At 43.0% G+C, this 18,956-nt stretch overlaps 1 protein-coding gene across 1 annotated transcript; it reads left to right on the top strand.

Annotated features, from left to right (window-relative positions):
• Positions 1–7,388: 7,388 nt before the first annotated feature.
• Positions 7,389–17,773, top strand: LOC139534254 (large ribosomal subunit protein eL34). The gene is made up of 5 exons (XM_071333255.1): positions 7,389–7,593; positions 8,117–8,189; positions 8,462–8,561; positions 13,525–13,628; positions 17,650–17,773. Exons 2-5 carry the CDS (start codon positions 8,125–8,127, stop codon positions 17,732–17,734), a joined length of 354 nt encoding a protein of 117 aa, XP_071189356.1. The 5' UTR covers positions 7,389–7,593; positions 8,117–8,124; the 3' UTR covers positions 17,735–17,773.
• The last annotated feature ends 1,183 nt before the right edge of the window (positions 17,774–18,956 follow it).

The following is an 18,956-nucleotide window of genomic DNA, read 5'->3' as shown; positions in this document are numbered from 1 at the left end:
AGTCCTCCCGGTTTCGACCTTTTCTGCCTGCCCTGACCTCGAGTCTGCCTGTCCTTTCGGACTCTGACCTGGTTTACGAACTTCTGCCTGTCCTTGACCTGCCTCTTGCCTGCCCCTTGTATTTTAATACATATCAGAGACTCGAACCATCTGCCTCCTGTGTCTGCATATGGGTCTCATCTTGCGTCGTTATACTATGTCCACATCACTATTATGGTCCAAACATCAACACAGTCGTGAAAAGGCACGACAATGCCTCTTACCCCTCAGGAGGCTGAATAGATTTGGAATGGGCCCTCAGATCCTCAAAAAGTTATACAGCTGCACCATTGAGAGCATGATGACTGGCTGCATCACTGCTTCGTATGGCAACTGCTTGGCATCCGACCACAAGGCGCTACAGAGGGTAATGCGTACGGCCCAGTACATCACTGGGGCCGAACTCCCTGCCATCCAGGACCTCTATACTAGGCGGTGTCAGAGGAAGGCCCAAAAAATGGTTAAAGTCTACAGCCGCCCAAGTTACAGACTGTTCTCTGTGCTACCGCACGGCAAGCGGTACCGGAGCGCCAAGTCTGGGACAAAAAGGCTCCTGAACAGCTTCTTCCCCAAGCGATAAGACTACTAAACAGTTAATCAAATGGCTACCTGGACTATTTACAATGACCTCCTTTATTATTTATTGATCGTAATTTTTTTTGCACTGACCCTATGCACACTCACTTGACTCTATCCACGCACTCACACATACTACACTGACACTACAACACACACACACATTGACACCACACTCACACATACGCTGCTGCTACTCTGTTTATTATATATCCTAACTGCCTGGACACTTTTACCCCTACCTACATATACATACTCTATTACCTCAACTACCTTGTACATTGACTCGGTACTGGTACTCCTTGTATGTATTTATTTTATTTTTATTTAACCTTTATTTAACTAGGCAAGTCAGTTGAAGACCTTTAAACAGGTTAACATTCACAAGACTGCAGGGCCAGATGGATTACCAGGACGTGTACTCCGAGCATGCGCTGACCAACTGGCAAGTGTCTTCACTGACATTTTCAACCTGTCCCTGACTGAGTCTGTAATACCAACATGTTTCAAACAGACCACCATAGTCCCTGTGCCCAAGAACACTAAGGTAACCTGCCTAAATGACTATCGACCCGTAGCACTCACGGCTGTAACAATGAAGTGCTTGAAAGGCTGGCCATGGCTCACATCAACACCATTATCCCGGAAACCCTAGACCCACTCCATTTTACATACCACCCCAACAGATCCACAGATGATGCATCTCTATTGCACTCCACACTTCCCACCTGGACAAAAGGAACACCTATGTGAGCATGCTATTCATTGACTAGAGCTCAGCATTCAACACTATAGTGCCCTCAAAGCTCATCACTAAGCTAAGGACCCTAGGACTAAACACCTCCCTCTGCAACTGGATCCTGGAATTCCTGATGGGTGGCCAACAGGTGGTAAGGGTAAGTAACAACACATCTGCCACGCTGATCCTCAACACAGGGGCCCCTCAGGGGTGCGTGCTCAGTCCCCTCCTTTACTCCCTGTTCACTCATGACTGCATGGCCAGGCAGGACTCCAACACCATCAGCAAGTTTGCTGATGACACAACAGTGGTAGGCCTGATCACCAACAACGATGAGACAGCCTATAAGGGAGGAGGTCAGAGACCTGGCCGTGTGGTGCCAGGAGAACAACCTCTCCCTCAACGTGATCGAGACAAATTAGATGATTGTGGACTACAGGAAAAGGAGGACTGAGCACGCCCCCATTCTCAGAGACTGGGCTGCAGTGGAGCAGGTTGAGAACTTCAAGTTCCTTGGTGTCCACATCACCAACAAACTATCATGGTCCGAACACACTTAGACAGTGGTGAAGAGGACACTACAAAGCCTATTCCCCCTCAAGAGACTGAACAGATTTGGCTGAGTCCTCAGATCCTCAAAAGGTTCTACAGCTGCACCATTGAAAGCATCCTGACTGGTTGCATTCTGCCTGGTATGGCAACTGCTCGGCCTCCGACCGCAAGGAACTACAGAGGGTAGTGCGTACGGCCCAGTACATCACTGGGACCAAGTTTCCCACCATCCAGGACCTCTATACCAGGCGGGGTCAGAGCTGTCTGAATCGCCATGTCTCCAGCCCGTCCAGCTACTCATTGGACCTTATGATCACTCGGCTACGCATGCCTCTCCCTAATGTCAATATGCCTTGTCCATTGCTGTTTTGGTTAGTGATTGTCTTATTTCACTGTAGAGCCTCCAGCCCTGCTCAATATGCCTCAGCTAACACTCTTGTCACACCTCCCACACAGGCAGTGATCTCACCTGGTTTAATTGATGTCTCTAGAGACAATACCTCTCATCGTCACTCAATGCCTGGGTTTACCTCCACTGTATTCACATCCTACCATACCTTACCATACCTGCTCCTTTTACTCTCTGTTCCGAACGTACTAGACGACCAGTTCTTATAGCCCTTAGCCATACCCATATCCTACTCCTCCTCTGCTGATGTAGAGGTTAATCCAGGCCCTGCAGTGCCTAGCTCCACTCCCATTCCCCAGGCGCTCTCATTTGTTGACTTCTGTAACCGTAAAAGCCTTGGTTTCATGCATGTTAACATTAGAAGCCTCCTCCCTAAGTTTGTTTTATTCACTGCTTTAGCACACTCTGCCAACACGGATGTCCTAGCTGTGTCTGAATCCTGTCTTAGGAAGGCCACCAAAACCCCTGAAATGTACATCTGTGGTAAACCGTAGGGTGTTAGGTTGAGCGTGCAGAGATTGACACAGAGACAGGGAGGCTTTAGTCAGAAAACAACTTTACTTAGGACAGAAAATAAATATATCAAAGAAATAACTTAGGTTTTGCTCAGTCTTCCTTCTCTCTCTTAACTGGTGTCCGTCTCTCTCCCTTCTCTACCACGGTGCCATCGTGCTCCTTCTATTTAGCCTCCAAGGCTGATTGGCACTTTCCTCCTATTACCTCCACTTAGCTGTCCGTGTCGGGGTGCCCAGCTCCCGTATTCCCAGCAGAGGGAGCCAACGTCGCCTCACGTACCTCCCCACCATTACCATCTCCCGGGGTAGACCTCCTGGGATACCACACATCCCTAACTATAACATTTTCCGACAAGATAGAACTGCCAAAGAGGGCAGAGTTGCAATCTACTGCAGAGATAACCTACAGAGTTTTGTCTTACTATCCAGGTCTGTGCCCAAACAATTTGAGCTTCTACTTTTAAAAATCCGCCTCTCCAGAAACAAGTCTCTCAACGTTGCTGCTTGCTATAGACCACATTCTGCCGCCAGCTGTGCCCTGGACACATTATGTGAATTGATTGCCCCCCATCTATCTTCAGAGCTCGTGCTGTTAGGTGACCAAAACTGGGACATGCTTAACACCCCGGCCATCCTAAAATCTAAGCTTGATGCCCTCAATCTCACACAAATTATCAATGAACCTACCAGGTACAATCCCAAATCCGTAAACACAGGCACCCTCATAGATATCATCCTAACCAACCTGCACTCCAAATACACCTCTGCTGTCTTCAACCAGGATCTCAGTGATCACTGCCTCATTGCCTGCATCCGTCATGGGTCTGCGGTCAAACGACCACCCCTCATCACTGTCAAACGCTCCCTAAAACACTTCAGTGAGCAGGTCTTTATAATCGACCTGGCCCGGGTATCCTGGAAGGATATTGAACTCATTCTGTCAGTAGAAGATACCTGGTTATTCTTTAAAAGTGCATTCCTCACAATCTTAAATAAGCATGCCCAATGAAAAAAAATGAAGAACCAGGAACAGATTTGCCCGTTGTTCATTCCAGACCTGACTGCCCTTGACCAGCACAAAAACATCCTGTGGCGTACGTCATTAGCATCGAATAGCCCCCGCGATATGCAACTTTTCAGGGAAGTTAGGAACCACTATACACAGGCAGTTAGGAAAGCAAAGGATAGCTTTTTCAAACAGAAATTTGCATCCTGCAGAACAAACTCCAAAAGGTTCTGGGACACTGTAAAGTCCATGGAGAATAAGAGAACCTCCTCCCAGCTGCCCACTGCACTGAGGCTAGGAAACACTGTCACCACCGATAAATCCACAATAATTGAGAATTTTAATAAGCATTTTTCTACAGTTGGCCATGCTTTCCACCTGGCCACCCCTACCCTGGTCAACAGCCCTGCACCCCCCGCAGCTACTTGCCCAAGCCTCTCCCATTTCTCCTTCACCCAAATCCAGATAGCTGATGTTCTGAAAGAGCTGCAAAATCTGGACCCTTACAAATCAGCAGGCCTAGACAATCTGGACCCTCTCTTTCTACAATGATCAGCAGCCATTGTTGCAACCCCTATTACTAGTCTGTTCAACCTCTCTTTCGTATCGTCTGAGATCCGCAAAGATTGGAAAGCTGCCGCAGTCATCCCCCTCTTCAAAGGGGGAGACACTCTAGACCCAAACTGCTACAGACCTATATTTATCCTACCCTGCCTTTCTACGGTCTTTCGAAAGCCAAGTTTTCAAACAGATTACCGACCATTTTGAATCCCACCGTACCTGCTCCACTATGCAATCTGGTTTCCGAGCTGGTCATGGGTGCACCTCAGCCACGCTCCAGGTCCTAAACGATATCATAACCGCCATTGATAAGAGACAATACTGTGCAGCTGTATTCATCGACCTGGCCAAGGCTTTCGACTCTGTCAATCACCACATTCTTATCGGCAGACTAAACAGCCTTGGTTTCTCAAATGACTGCCTCGCCTGGTTCACCAACTACTTATCAGACAGAGTTCAGTGTGTCAAATCGGAGGGCCTGTTGTCCGGACCTCTGGCAGTCTCTATGGGGGTGCCACAGGGTTCAATTCTCGGGCCAACTCTTTTCTCTGTATACATCAATGATGTATACATTGCTGCTGCTGGTGATTCTCTGATCCACCTCTACGCAGACGACACCATTCTGTATACTTCTGGCCCTTCTTTGGACACTGTGATAACTAACCTCCAAACAAGCTTCAATGCCATACAACACTCCTTCCGTGGCCTCCAACTGCTCTTAAATGCTAGTAAAACTAAATGCATGCTCTTCAACCGATCGCTGCTCGCACCTGCCTGGCCGACTAGCATCACTACTCTGGACGGATCTGACTTAGGTATTTGTAGTTGTCCACATATTCTAGGTGTCTGGATAGACTGCAAACTCTCCTTCCAGACTCACATTAAGCATCTCCAATCCCAAATTAAATCTAGAATCGGCTTCCTTTTTCGCAACAAAGCCTTCTTCACTCATGCTGCCAAACAGACCCTCGTAAAACTGACTATTCTGCCGATCCTTGACTTGTCATTGTCATGTCATTTACAAAATAGCCGCCAACACTCTACTCAGCAAATTGGATGCAGTCTACCACAGTGCCATCCGTTTTGTCACCAAAACCCCATATACTACCCACCACTGCGACCTGTATGCTCTCGTTGGCTGGCCCTCTCTTCATATTCATCGCCAAACCCACTGGCTCCAGGTCATCTATAAGTCTTTGCTAGGTAAAGCCCTGCCTTATCTCAGCTCACTGGTCACCATAGCAGCACCCACCCGTAACACGCGCTCCAGCAGGTAAATTTCACTGGTCACCCCCAAAGCCAATTCTTCCTTTGGCCGCCTTTCCTTCCAGTTCTCTGCTGCCAATGACTGGAACGAATTGAAAAAATCACTGAAGCTGGAGACTCATATCTCCCTCACTAACTTTAAGCACCAGCTGTCAGAGCAGCTCACAGATCACTGCACCTGTACATAGCCCATCTGTAAATAGCCCATCCAACTACCTCATCCCGATACTGTTTTTTTTCCTTCTCCTTTGCATCCCAGTATCTCTGCTTGCACATTCATCTTCTGCACATCTATCACTCCAGTGTTTAAATTGCTAAATTGTAATTATTTCGCCACTATGGCCTATTTATTACCTTACCTCCCTTATCTTACCTCATTTGCACACACTGTACATAAACGTATTATATTTTTTTCTATTCTGTTATTTACTGTATGTTTGTTTGTTTATTTCATGTGTAACTCTGTGTTGTTGTTTGTGTCACACTGCTTTGCTTTATCTTGGCCAGGTCACAGTTGTAAATGAGAACTTGTTCTCAACTAGCCAACCTGGTTAAATAAAGGTGAATAAAAATAAATAAAAAGAGGAAGGCCCTAAAAATTGTCAATGACTCCAGCCACCCTAGTCATAGACTGTTCTCTCTGCTACCGCACGGCAAGCATTACCGGAGCGCCAAGTCTAGATCCAAAGGGCTTCTTAACAGCTTCTACCCCCAAGCAATAAGACTCCTGAACAGCTAATCAAAGGGCTACCCAGACCCCTCTTTTACGCTGCTGCTACTCTCTGTTCATTATCTATGCATGGTCACCTTAACTCTACCTACATATTACCTCAATTACCTTGACTAACCGGTGCCACCGCACATTGACTCTGTACTGGTACCCCCTGTATATAGCCTCGCTATTGCTATAGTTATTTTACTGCTGCTATTTAATTATTTGTTACTTTTATTTTCTTTCTTTTTTAACTTATCTATTTTTTACTTAACTTCTTAAAGCATTGTTGGTTAAGGGCTTGTAAGAAAGCATTTCACTGTAAGCTGTTGTATTCGGCGCATGTGACAAATAACATTTGATTTGATTTAAGAACAAATTCTAATTTACAATGACGGCCTACACCAGCCAAACCCTTAACGACGCTGGGACAATTGTGCACCGCCCTATGGGACTCGCAATCACAGCCGGTTGTGATACAGCCTGGAATCAAACCAGGGTCTGTAGTGATGCCTCTAGCACTGACATGCAGTGCCTTAGACCACTGCGCCACTCGGGAGCCAAATTAAATGAGAGATGTGCATGGTAATTTGTTGTATGGCTCCTTCGGGATAATGAACCCATCAGGGCCAGATAAGGTGAGGAATATATTGTGCAATGGTTGTGAAAAAAAAGGGGGAAAAAAGATTCCTATGTCTTATTATAACATTCCTATGTCTATTTACTTTACATTTACATTCTTTACATTCTCACTAATGGCAAATGGTTTCATTCTTGTTAATATGTTTTCCTGTTTTTAGGTTTTTATGAATACGTTTTTCACCATATCCCCATTTGCACAAAATACTTGCCAGCTTGCACTACAATATCTCAACCACTAGCAGATGTGTGTAAGCATGGTCTAAAGTGTGTGGGGAGGTGAACACATTCTCACGTCAAGTAATTTATGATAATGAATGCCAACTTTTGCATGACGCACGTACATTTTGCCCTATATTTCGTATGTTCGTAAGGTTTATAAATGAGGCCAATGCACCGGCCTGCACCTACGGGTGTGAGGCTATTAGTTATATAAAAGTGCAATTCTCACGTCGACCTGCGAAAGGCAACAATACGCAACACAACGTCCAGTCTGCTGGAAACTCACAGGAAGAAGAAGAACTTCAAATTCCAAAGTAGCGTCTTTAGTCTTTCCTTTTCCGGTTACATTAATAGAAGGTATGGCGGCCTAAATTTCCTCGCTGATATTTAGTCTAAGTAATCTGTTGTAATCTGTGTTTATATAATATGACAAATCGTATTTTAAAGACCACATTTCTAGTGTTAGAAACCGTTAACACGTTGAGGATGATATTTCATGTTATCCTAGTACTTTGTCATCGCCCTCTAAGTATCATATCTTCAGTAATATTAGCCCAAAGCAAAAATGTCTCCATTTTGGTAACTACAATAAAAAATGCCAATGCCATTGCAGTTTTGCTGCCTTAAATTGACTTGTTTAAATTGACAAACTAAGGTGTATTCTTCCACGTGAAATCAACGTTTTCATCTTGATACGTTTGTTAGATAGCATATCAACTACCTAGCTTACTTGGTTACACAGTCTTGCGCAGTAATGTTGACGCCATTGGCAGTCCCCGATACCATTTTTTAATGAACAAGCTAGCTAGTAAATTATCTAGGAAGGGAATAATGTAATCAATCGGTGTTACACGTTATACTACTAATCATGTATTTGCAGGTATCATCATGGTCCAGCGCCTAACTTACCGTCGTAGGTTGTCCTACAACACAGCCTCCAACAAAACTAGGCTGTAAGTAGCTAGCATGTAGCTATAGCTAGCTAATTACATTGCTATTCCCTTGGCTTCTGTGCCATTCTTAGTTACTACAGTGCCTGTTTCTTTCTTGTGACCTAAACGGTTTGGTTGTTGATCGTTAGTACTGGCCTGCACGTGGTTGTATCTAGCTAGCTATGGATTTTAAATATAAAGTTGTCTTGGGAAAACGAATGTAAGCATGTTTTCATCCCTCAAAATATTGTTACCAACTTTGCATTGTGTAATGTGTATTCCCTCACTTACAGGTCCCGGACTCCTGGTAACCGCATTGTGTACCTGTACACCAAGAAGGTGGGCAAGGCACCCAAGTCGGCATGCGGAATCTGCCCTGGTAGACTGCGTGGAGTAAGTATTGTCCTATGTACATCCTATCCCACTGCATAATATACAAACTGGTATTTTTCAGGTCTGTTACTGTTGTAGTGAAAACACTACATGACCAAAAGTATGTGGACTACTGCTTGAATATCTCATTCCAAAATCATCGACATTAATATGGAGTTGGTCCACCCTTTGCTGCCATAACAGCCTCCACTCGTCTGGGAAGGCTTTCCACTAAATGTTGGAACATTGCTGCGGAGACTTCCTTCCATTGAGCCACAAGAGCATTAGTGAGGTCGCGCACTGATTTTGGGCCAGCGTTTGTCGTTACAATTCATCCCAATGGTGTTTGATTAAATTGTATTAGTCACATGCGCCGACTACAACAGGTGTGTAACTTACAGTGAAATGCTTACTTACAAGCCCCTAACCAACAATGCAGTTTAAAAAATACAATTAAGAAATAAAAGGAACAAGTAAAGAGCAGCAGTAAAGTAACAATAGCGAGACTATATACAGGGGGTATATATACACGAGGTAATCTAGGTAAAATGTAGCTACAGTTATTAAAGTGACTGCATACATAACAGAGTAGCAGTGGTTTAAAGGGGGTGGGCAATCCAAATAGTCTCGGTAGCCGTTTTATTAGATGTTCAGGAGTCTTATGGCTTGGGGGTAGAAGCTGTTTAGAAGCCCCTTGAACCTAGACTTGGCACTCCGGCTACCTCTGACACCGCCTGGTATAGAAGTCCTGGGTGGCAGGAAGCTTGGCCCGAGTGATGTACTGGGCTGTACACACTAATCTGTAGTGCCTTGCAGTGAAGGCCGAGCAGTTGCCATACGCTGCAGTGATGCAACCAGTCAGAATGCTCTCGATGGTGTAGCTGTAGAACCTTTTGCGGATCTGAGGACCCATGCCAAATCTTTTCAGTCTCCTGAGGGCGAATAGGTTTTGTCATGCTCTCTTCACGACTGTCTTTGTGTGCTTGGACCATGTTAGTTTAAGTCCACAATCATCTCCTTTGTCTTGATCCCATTGAGACAAAGGAGATGGTTGTGGACTACAGGAAAAGGAGGACAGAACACGTCCCCCCCATCCTCATCGACGGGGCTGTAGTGGAGCAGGTTGATAGCTTCACCATCAGTGTTGAGTTCAGGTCCCTGTACAGGCCAGTCAAGTTCTTCAACACAGATCTCGACAAACCATTTCTGAATGGACCCCACTTTCTGCATGGGAGCATTGTCATGCTGAAACAGGAAAGCGCCTTCCCCAAACTGTTGCCACAAACTTGGAAGCACAGAATTGTCTAGAATGTCATTATATGCTGTAGCGTTAAAATCTCTTCACTTGAACTAAGGGGCCTAGCCCAAACCATTATTCCTCTTCCACCAAACTTTACAGTTGGCACTATGTATTTGGGCAGGTAGCGTTCTCCTGGTATCAGCCAACCCCAGATTAGTCCGTCGGACTGACAGGTGGTGAAGCATGATACATCACTCTAGAGAAAGCAATTCCACTGCACCAGAGCTTTACACCACTCTAGCTGACGCTTTACTTTGCGTATGGTGATCTTAGGATTGTGTGTGGCTTCTCGGCCATGGAATCTCGGCGAACAATTCTTGTGCTGACGTTGCTTCCAGAGACAGTTTGGAACTCAGCAATGAGTGTGGCAACCAAGGACAGGCTATTTTTACGTGCTTCAGCTCTCGACGGTCCTGTTCTGAGCTTGTGCGGCCTACCACTTTGCGGCTGAGCCGTTGTTGCTCCTAGATTCCTCTTCACAATAACCGTACTTGCAGTTGAGCGGGGCAGCTCTAGAAGAGCAGAAATTTTACAAACTTGTTGGAAAGGTGGCCTCCTATGACGGTGCCACATTAAAAGTCACGGAGCTCTTCAGTATGGCCATTCTACTGCCAATGTTTGCCTTTGGTGATTGCATGTCTCTGCCTGATTTTATACACCCGTTGTGTCTGAAATAGACAAATTCACTAATTTGAAGAGGCGTCCACTCACCGTGTGCGCACACACACATATATTAAAATGTGTGTATCTGTGTATATATATATTACTACCACCACCGTTCAAAAGTTTGGGGTCACTTTGAAATGTTCTTGTTTTTGAAAGAAAAGCACGTTTGTCCATTTGAAATAACATAAATTGATCATAAATAAAGTGTAGACTTTGTAAATGACACTGAGGAGGCAACTCCGGGATGCTGGCCTTCTAGGCAGAGTTGCAAAGAAGAAGCCATATCTGACTGGCCAATAAAAAGGAAAGATTAAGATGGGCAAAAGAACACAGACACTGAACAGAGGAACTCTGCCTAGAAGGCTAGCATCCCGGAGTCGCTCAATTGCAAAAGGATTTTCTAATGATCAATTATCCTTGTAAAATGACAAACTTGGATCAGCTAAATGAAACGTGCTATTGGAACACGGGAGTGATTGTTGCTGATAATGGGCCTCTGTACGCCTGTGTAGATATTCCATAAAAAATCTGCTGTTTCCAGCTACAATAGTCATTTACAACATTACCAATGTCTACACTGTTTCTGATAAAATGAGCTTTTCTTTCAAAATCAAGGACATTTCTAAGTGACCCCAAACTTTTGAACGGTAGTATACATACTATATACGTGTGTGTGTATACAGTGATCCCTCGCCACTTCGCGGTTCACTTATCGCGGATTCGCTATTTCGCGGATTTTCATAATGCATTTTTTATTTTTTTTTGGTGCATTGTGCTCTGCATTCTGATTCGCTAAAAACTCACTCCCGCTTCTTGTATCAAAACATGCTACGAATTGTGCTATCATTTTGTCGTCTCGTGCAGTTATGTGTACGTACATAAAACAGCTTGGCAAATTTACATTAAGTTGGCCAGGAAGGAAGGAAGGACTAACGCTTGGTCGCTTAGCAACCATGGTGCGAATGGCCACTGAACTTAAGCGAGTAGCTGAGGAATGGGACCCTTTGATGAGCCGTTCATTACAGTTCTCCAACGTAATCGATGGTGGCATGTCGGTGTACAAGGATCTTTTTGCAAAGAAGAAAAAAGAGCGACAACAGCTGCCTATCACTATGCTCTTCTCCCGAACAAACACACCTGCACCGCGGGCTTCAGAAGAAGAGAACACTGCAGAGCGCAGTCAGGATGCAGCGGCCCAGTCTGAAGAGCAGTGAAACGGCCTACACGTGAGTCACTGTATTTGTATACATGTAATAGTTGCTAATTGTAAAAAAAAAAAAAGTTTTCTATTTCGCGGATTTCACTTATCGCGGGTCATTTTCGGAACGTAACCCCCGCGATAAACGAGGGATTACTGTATACATACACACATATTTGTGTGTGTATATTGAGGGTTGCCACTGTGGTATAATATGGCAGTCTTGTTTTACTCAGTGCTGATCTGGAGACTAACACGGAACCCAAACCGGTTGCGCTCGTGCGCCATCGTGCATACATTTATTTTGTCCCCCCACACCAAAAGCGATCGCGACACGCAGGTTATAATATCAAAACAAACTCATAACCAATTACATTAATTTGGGGACAGGTCAAAAAGCATTAAACACTTATGGCAATTTAGCTAGCTAGCTTGCACTTGCTAGATAATTTGTCCTATATAGTTAGCTTGCTGTTGCTAGCTAATTTGTCCTGGGATATATACATTGAGTTGTTATTTTACCTGAAATGCACAAGGTCCTTTACTCCGACAATTAGTCCACACAAAACGGTCAACCAAATTGTTTCTAGTCATCTCTCCTAGGCATTTTCTTCTCGTTCGTTCGCCTCTCAGTCACCCACATGGGTATAACCAATGAGATGGCACGTGGGTACCTGCTTCTATAAACCAATGAGGAGATGGGAGAGGCAGGACTTGCAGCGCGATCTGCGTCACAAATAGAACTGACTTCTATTTTAGCCCTTGACAACGCAGACGCTCGTTTGCGCACGCGAGCAGTGAGTGCAATAATTTAATAATATAGATTTCAAAATGTATTTTTAAATGTATTTTGCGACGCGAGCGGTGTAGTCAGCATGTTAGGGTGCTTTAACTAAAATGACTCTGCTGTAGTGGTGTGGGTGGGGAGAAATTATTTGATAAAAATGCTGTTTTACATTTTCAATTGGTTGGCAGATTTATTGTTACTTTTCTGACACTGGGCACCACAATACTAAGCCTTTACCCCAATTCACTGCTTCCACTGACTATTGAGTTGCTGTGTTTTTATACAAGTTTGTATGGTTTTGACGGATGGGTGGAAGTGCTACGTTGAACGCCCGGCCCATGTTTTTTCTTGACTACCTTTAACTCATTTGAATTCAAGGGAAGGAAGTCACATGGGAAAAGTGAAGGTGGCATGTTATTAAACAATCTTTAAGGACAATTTCACCTTATTTGAATTTATCTGTTTTCAATGTTATAGACGTGCCCAGACACTTTTGTGACGGTTTTGTTTTTGGGTAACTTATTCCTCCAGCGATATACTTCCTCGTGCTCGTTCAGTGGTTGTAGGGGTGTAACATAAGCAAAGACATCCAAATACGTACTTTAAAACTGCAACACTCTCAGTATACTGATGTAGGTCTTTAATGTTGTATGCATGGATTTGTCATTCAGAACTTTATCCTTTGTTGTATTCCGTTTTGTGCAACTCCAGCGGTCTCCAACCAGCTGTGCGGGCTACACAGAAACAGCACAGCTGGTAGGAGACAGCCAGAATCGCACAAAATGTAATATGTTAAAGATAAAAATCGGTATACAACATGTGTTTTGTAAACAAGTGAGATCGCAAAAAAGTGTCTGGGCTCTTCTAACATACTGTAATTTGAAATTTGGTTCAAATAAAGTTAACCTCTCCTTTAACAATGGCTGTGGCATTTCACTTTGTTTCAAAATGGTTTCTCCCATATTGTTTCTTCTGAACATTAACCTGGGTTCAGGTTGTTACATCTGCTCACAAGCATTTGTTTGTCTTAAAGATCCGGGCAGTGAGACCCCAGGTCCTGATGAGGCTCTCAAAGACAAAGAAGCACGTCAGCAGGGCCTATGGCGGTGCCATGTGTGCGAAGTGTGTGCGTGATAGGTAAGAATATATCCAAAACACCGCCTTCTGAAGAATCTGTCCCAAGTGTTGTATGTCGGGTGAAATGTCCAGTTTATAAGATAAATATCTAGCAAAATGTGAAGGGTGAATGACTACAACTACCCATACTAGCGTACTACATAAACTGCCTATGTACTCATCGTAGCATACTATTTAGCACGTACCGTTTAGCAAGAAGTGGTCGCAACTTATGTAGCGACTCCTGACTGCGGGTGGATTTTAGCAAATTCAACAGACATGCAATGCATCGCATTAACCAGCCTGTTGATGGCTATTTTCAATTAATTTCTCTTATTTGAATAGAAAGGGAATGGAGTTGTAGGCCTACTCAGGCTAATTATAGGTAGACTATCACATTCAACCATATCCTAATTTTTAAGACTGAAGCCAGACGCGGATAACATTTATTAGTAAAACCAAAGTCCTGTAACGTGCATAAATTAAATCTAATTGCCTAGTACACACACTTTTCACATGTTATTGCACAGAAATGTGTACAGTCAGGTGCATCGCAAACCGAACCGCTGGACAGCTACCTGATTAACTAAAGCACTGTCCATTGGAAATTAGATCAGAATGACTGCTAAGGCTTGATTCATTAAGTAGCCTAGCCAACTAAAACAATCCATATGTTAAAATCAAAAGGCCTGCCTGATTAATGTGACAACGTATCATGCTCGATTGCATTTCCCGCTATTTTTTGATTTCGGTAGCGCCTCCCCAAATCTAATTGATCAGCTGACACAAAAAATAATTTTATCTCTATTTCTGCTTTTTGTGGCTCCTCTCTTTGGCTGGAAAAATGGCTGTGTTTTTCTGTGACTAGGTGCTGACCTAACATAATCGTTTGGTGTGCTTTCGTCGTAAATCCTTTTGAAATCGGACACTGGCTGGATTTACAACAAGTGTATCTTTAAAATGGTGTAAAATACTTGTGTGTTTGAGGAATTTTAATTATGGGATTTCTGTTTTGAATTTGGCGCCCTGCAGTTTCACTGGCTGTTGACGAGGTGAGACGCTACCGTCCCACATACCCTAGAGAGGTTAACTTCTTACGGCTGAGATCCCGTTAACGGGATCGACTTGACAACAGCCAGTAAAAGTGCAGGGTGCCAAATTCAAACAGAAGTCTCATAATTAAAATTCCTCAAACATACCAGTATTTTACACCATTTTAAAGATAAAGTTGTTGTTAATCCCACCACAAGTGTCCGATTTCAAAAAGGCTTTACGACGAAAGCACCCCATCTGATTGTTAGGTCAGCACCTAGTCACAGGAAAACACAGCCATTTTTCCAGCCAAAGAGAGGAGTTTATTACATTACTGCCTTATTCTAAAATTGATTGAATACATATTTTTCATCAATCTACACACGTTACCCCATAATGACAAAGTGAAAACCGGTTTAGACATTTTTGTATTAAATAAGATATCTTATTTACCTAAGTATTCAGACCCTATGCTATGAGACTTGAAATTGAGCTCAGGTGCATCTGGTTTCCATTGATCGTCCTTGATGATTCTACAACTTGACTTTTAATGATCGGCTATGAAAAGCCAACTGACATTTATTCCTGATTATTATTTGACCATGCTTGTCACTTATGAACATTTTGAACATCTTGGCCATGTTCGGTTATAATCTCCACCCGGCACAGCCAGAAGAGGACTGGCCACCCCTCATAGCCTGGTTCCTCTCTAGGTTTCTTCCTAGGTTTTGGCCTTTCTAGGGAGTTTTTCCTAGCCACCGTGCTTCTACACCTGCATTGCTTGCTGTTTGGGGTTTTAGGCTGGGTTTCTGTACAGCACTTCGAGATATTAGCTGATGTACGAAGGGCTATATAAAATAAACTTGATTTGATTAGAGTCCATCTGTGGTTAATACAATTGATTGGACTTGATTTGGAAAGGCATACACCTGTCTATTTAAGGGCCCACAGTTGACAGTGAATGTCAGCAAAAACTAAGCTGTGAGGTCAAAGGAATTGTCCGTAGAGCTCAGAGACAGGATTGTGTCGGCACAGATCTTGGGAAGGGTACCAAAAATGTCTGCAGCATGGTAGGTCCCCTAGAACACTATGGCATCCGTCGTTCTTAAATTGAATACGTTTGGAACCACCAAGATGTTTCCTAGAGCTGGCCGCCCGGCCAAACTGAGCAATCGATGAAGGGCCTTGGTCAGGGAGGTGACCAAGAACCCGATGGTCACTGACAGAGCTCTAGAGTTCCTCTGTGGTGATGGTTGTCCTTCTGGAAGGTTCTCCCAACTCTGCAGCATTCCACCAATCAGGCCTTTATGGTAGAGTGGCCAGACGGAAGCCACTCCTCAGTAAAGACACATGACAGCCTGCTTGGAGTTTGCAAAAAGGCACCTAAAGACTCTGACCATGTGACACACGATTCTCTGGTCTGATAAAACCAAGATTGAACTCTTTGGCCCGAATTCCAGTTGTCACGTTTGGAGGAAACATGGTGGCAGTACAGCTACAGCATCATGCTGTGGGGCTGTTTTTCAGCCTCAGGGACTGGGAGACTAGTCAGAATTACATGGTGTACAGACAGGCTACTTACTATATGGAATTATATAAGCCCATGGAGAATCGACACACGTACACCCCGGTAAAAGCACCTGTCAATCAAACCCACTAGAGCAAATATTTTATCTTTAAAACATTATTATTATTTTTTTTACTTGCCCTACTGTAGGTTTTCCAAAAGTTTCGCTAAAATAATCAATTGACAAGCAAAGTGTGAAGGAGAGAGCTATGTTATAGTATGCCGATGAAATTGACAATCCTTAAAATAACAAATACACGCAACATGTCAGTTGCCTATTTATCAGCGACGCTGATTTTCAAGGGGGAGTGAAGGATTTTTGAAATATTGTGAGGAACTATTATTTTGCTGTGTCATATATATATATATATATATCTGACTTAACAGGACAGAAACCAGACACATGCTCATTGCTCACATGGCGCATTAAATTATGGTATGAAATAAACCAAAACTTGTTTCTCAGAAGTGTGGCAGGTGGTTAACTCTGCAAATAACGTTTTCACTCAGAGAACGAGACCTGTACATTTTGTAATACAATCATGATTATTTTTTTTTGACCAAATGACAGGGGTTCCATTTGACACATTAGCACATTATAGGCCTCGGAGACAGGACAACCTTGTTGATTAATTATTCAATCTGACACTTCAAATGTTTTTTGAAAGATCTATTTACTAGCATGCAAAGAAATAAAGTCTACATCAAACTTTTTTTACTCAAGTGCTATAGCCTATAGTGCTCTACACCCCTGCGTATCATCAGTTGGAAAGACAGATTAATTTAGCAAAACAATTGCTTGTCATTAGTGAACTCACACTATTGGGTAGTTTATCAACATGAAAATTAAGTTTATAAAAATAAATCCTGAAATGGCTGTCTTCATCCATAACTCAGTGACATGAATATTCAATTACTGTAACAGCCCTAATCCTGCCCCATGGGTGGTTCTGGTGTACTTGCATATTGAACTAACTATGCCAGAAAGATGTTAATGTAGACGCCAGCCGTAGTTGAATTTCTATCCATAGCAATTGAAGTGCATTTTGTTTGCTTCAGCAGCCTCTGGTTCTTTTAGGATGCTCTTGTGAATTCCATGTGTTTGGATTAAAAACTACATTCTTTAGTCAAGTCTGATCCTGATCACATCTCTCCCTAACTGATAAATTGTGATTTTAAGTTGATGGTGGTTTTAGCTGGCTTTGTCAACTAATATCACATTGTGAGATTTGTCCTGGGGTGTGCTGTTAAAAGCAGTGACACTTCCTATGTGCAAAAAAAAAAGATGTTGGATGTTTCTGCAATGGTCTTTGCAACATGCATTCATTCGATTTCTTAGTGTTGACATTTGGTCACTATTTGTAAAGTAACCATCAATCAATGGCATGTCCTGAACATCTAAGTTAACTGATCCACTAACCTTCACCCTTCTGTCTACCACAGGATAAAGCGTGCTTTCCTGATTGAGGAGCAGAAGATCGTTGTCAAGGTCCTTAAAGCACAGGCACAGAGTCAAAAATCTAAGTAAATGTGTATTTGTACTGCAACATTAAAATAATTGAAAATATGTTTAGTGTCCTGACTCAAATGGTGTAACTGTCCATAGTATTCCTCAATTTGAAGTTTGAGTTGTGATTCTCGACGTGAACTACCATTTTGTTGTTTTGAATGAGACCGAAGTTTGAAAAATGGGTGGACTACTGAACAATGTTCTATTCACTTTGAAAGTGTTGACACTGACATTACATCCAGGAATTGTGTATTTTATTAAAGTTTAAGCAGATTACATGAAATATTAAGATGGTGCTGCATGCGCTTGTATTTCTGAAGGTGAGCAGGCTTTTAAACATATTATTTGATGGCTTATACAAGTCAAACAAATTGCTTTACTCCAAACAAACCATTTTTGAAAAGAGATCGTAGTCATCCATCTGACAATTTTTACTAATGTTCAGTGGCTGTTGCTGCTATCAAGCTGGCTACGAGTTCTATAGGCTTTACATTTTTGGGAATACTCTGGATTTCATCCAATATACCAGGTGGATGATAAATTATATAATTACTAACAAGTAAAAGTATTACCAAAGATGGTTTAACCAACCTCTAATCTGTCATTAGCTACCTGTGTACTTTTTTACCCTTTTGTGGTCAGTGCTATCTCGTATCTTTGGGACATCCCTGCCCTTACCATATGTGGTAAAGGAGTCAAATCAAACTTATTTGTCACATGCGCCGAATACAAGTGTAGATCTTAACATGAAATGCTTTTTTACCAAGCCCTTAACCAACAGTGCAGTTCAAGAAAGAGTTAACAAAACGTTTACCAAATATACTAAAGTAAAAAATATATATAAAGTAACACAATGAGGCTATATACAGGGTACAGGTACCGAGTCAATGTGCGGGGGTAAAGGTGTTAACTCAATGACACAACGACAAGGTTCCAGTTTAACAAAGTCTACTATACCGTATGAACACAGTACAAGGTAGCCATCGCACTCAAGCCTAGGTCCATCAAGACTTCCTGTGCAGGTGCACTCTTGACAGAGTGATAGCCCCGTAATAACAAATATAGGGATACTTAACAATCTCCCACTTTTCTTTAAAGACAAATAAAACAATTAAATGTCCAAGTATTATTCAAGTTCCCCATTACAAATGGGTTGTGACAGTTTTTATTTGTATTACTCAAGCTGCCGCTTGCCATTACTGAGCCTGAAGGGGCACAAGACCGGATGCTCCTTTTTTTA

The sequence above is a fragment of the Salvelinus alpinus genome, chromosome 11 (genome assembly GCF_045679555.1).
Source record: "Salvelinus alpinus chromosome 11, SLU_Salpinus.1, whole genome shotgun sequence".
NCBI lineage: Eukaryota > Metazoa > Chordata > Actinopteri > Salmoniformes > Salmonidae > Salvelinus > Salvelinus alpinus.
Note: the sequence above shows the minus strand (reverse complement) of the source record. Positions and strands in the feature narration are given on the sequence as shown.

Excerpts from the sequence above, each read along its gene's own strand:
- LOC139534254 (XM_071333255.1), top strand. The coding sequence starts at position 8,125 with ATGGTCCAGCGCCTAACTTACCGTCGTAGGTTGTCCTACAACACAGCC. Across the intron at positions 8,562-13,524 it reads GCCCTGGTAGACTGCGTGGA|ATCCGGGCAGTGAGACCCCA; the intron begins GTAAGTATTGTC and ends TTTGTCTTAAAG. Across the intron at positions 13,629-17,649 it reads GCGAAGTGTGTGCGTGATAG|GATAAAGCGTGCTTTCCTGA; the intron begins GTAAGAATATAT and ends TGTCTACCACAG.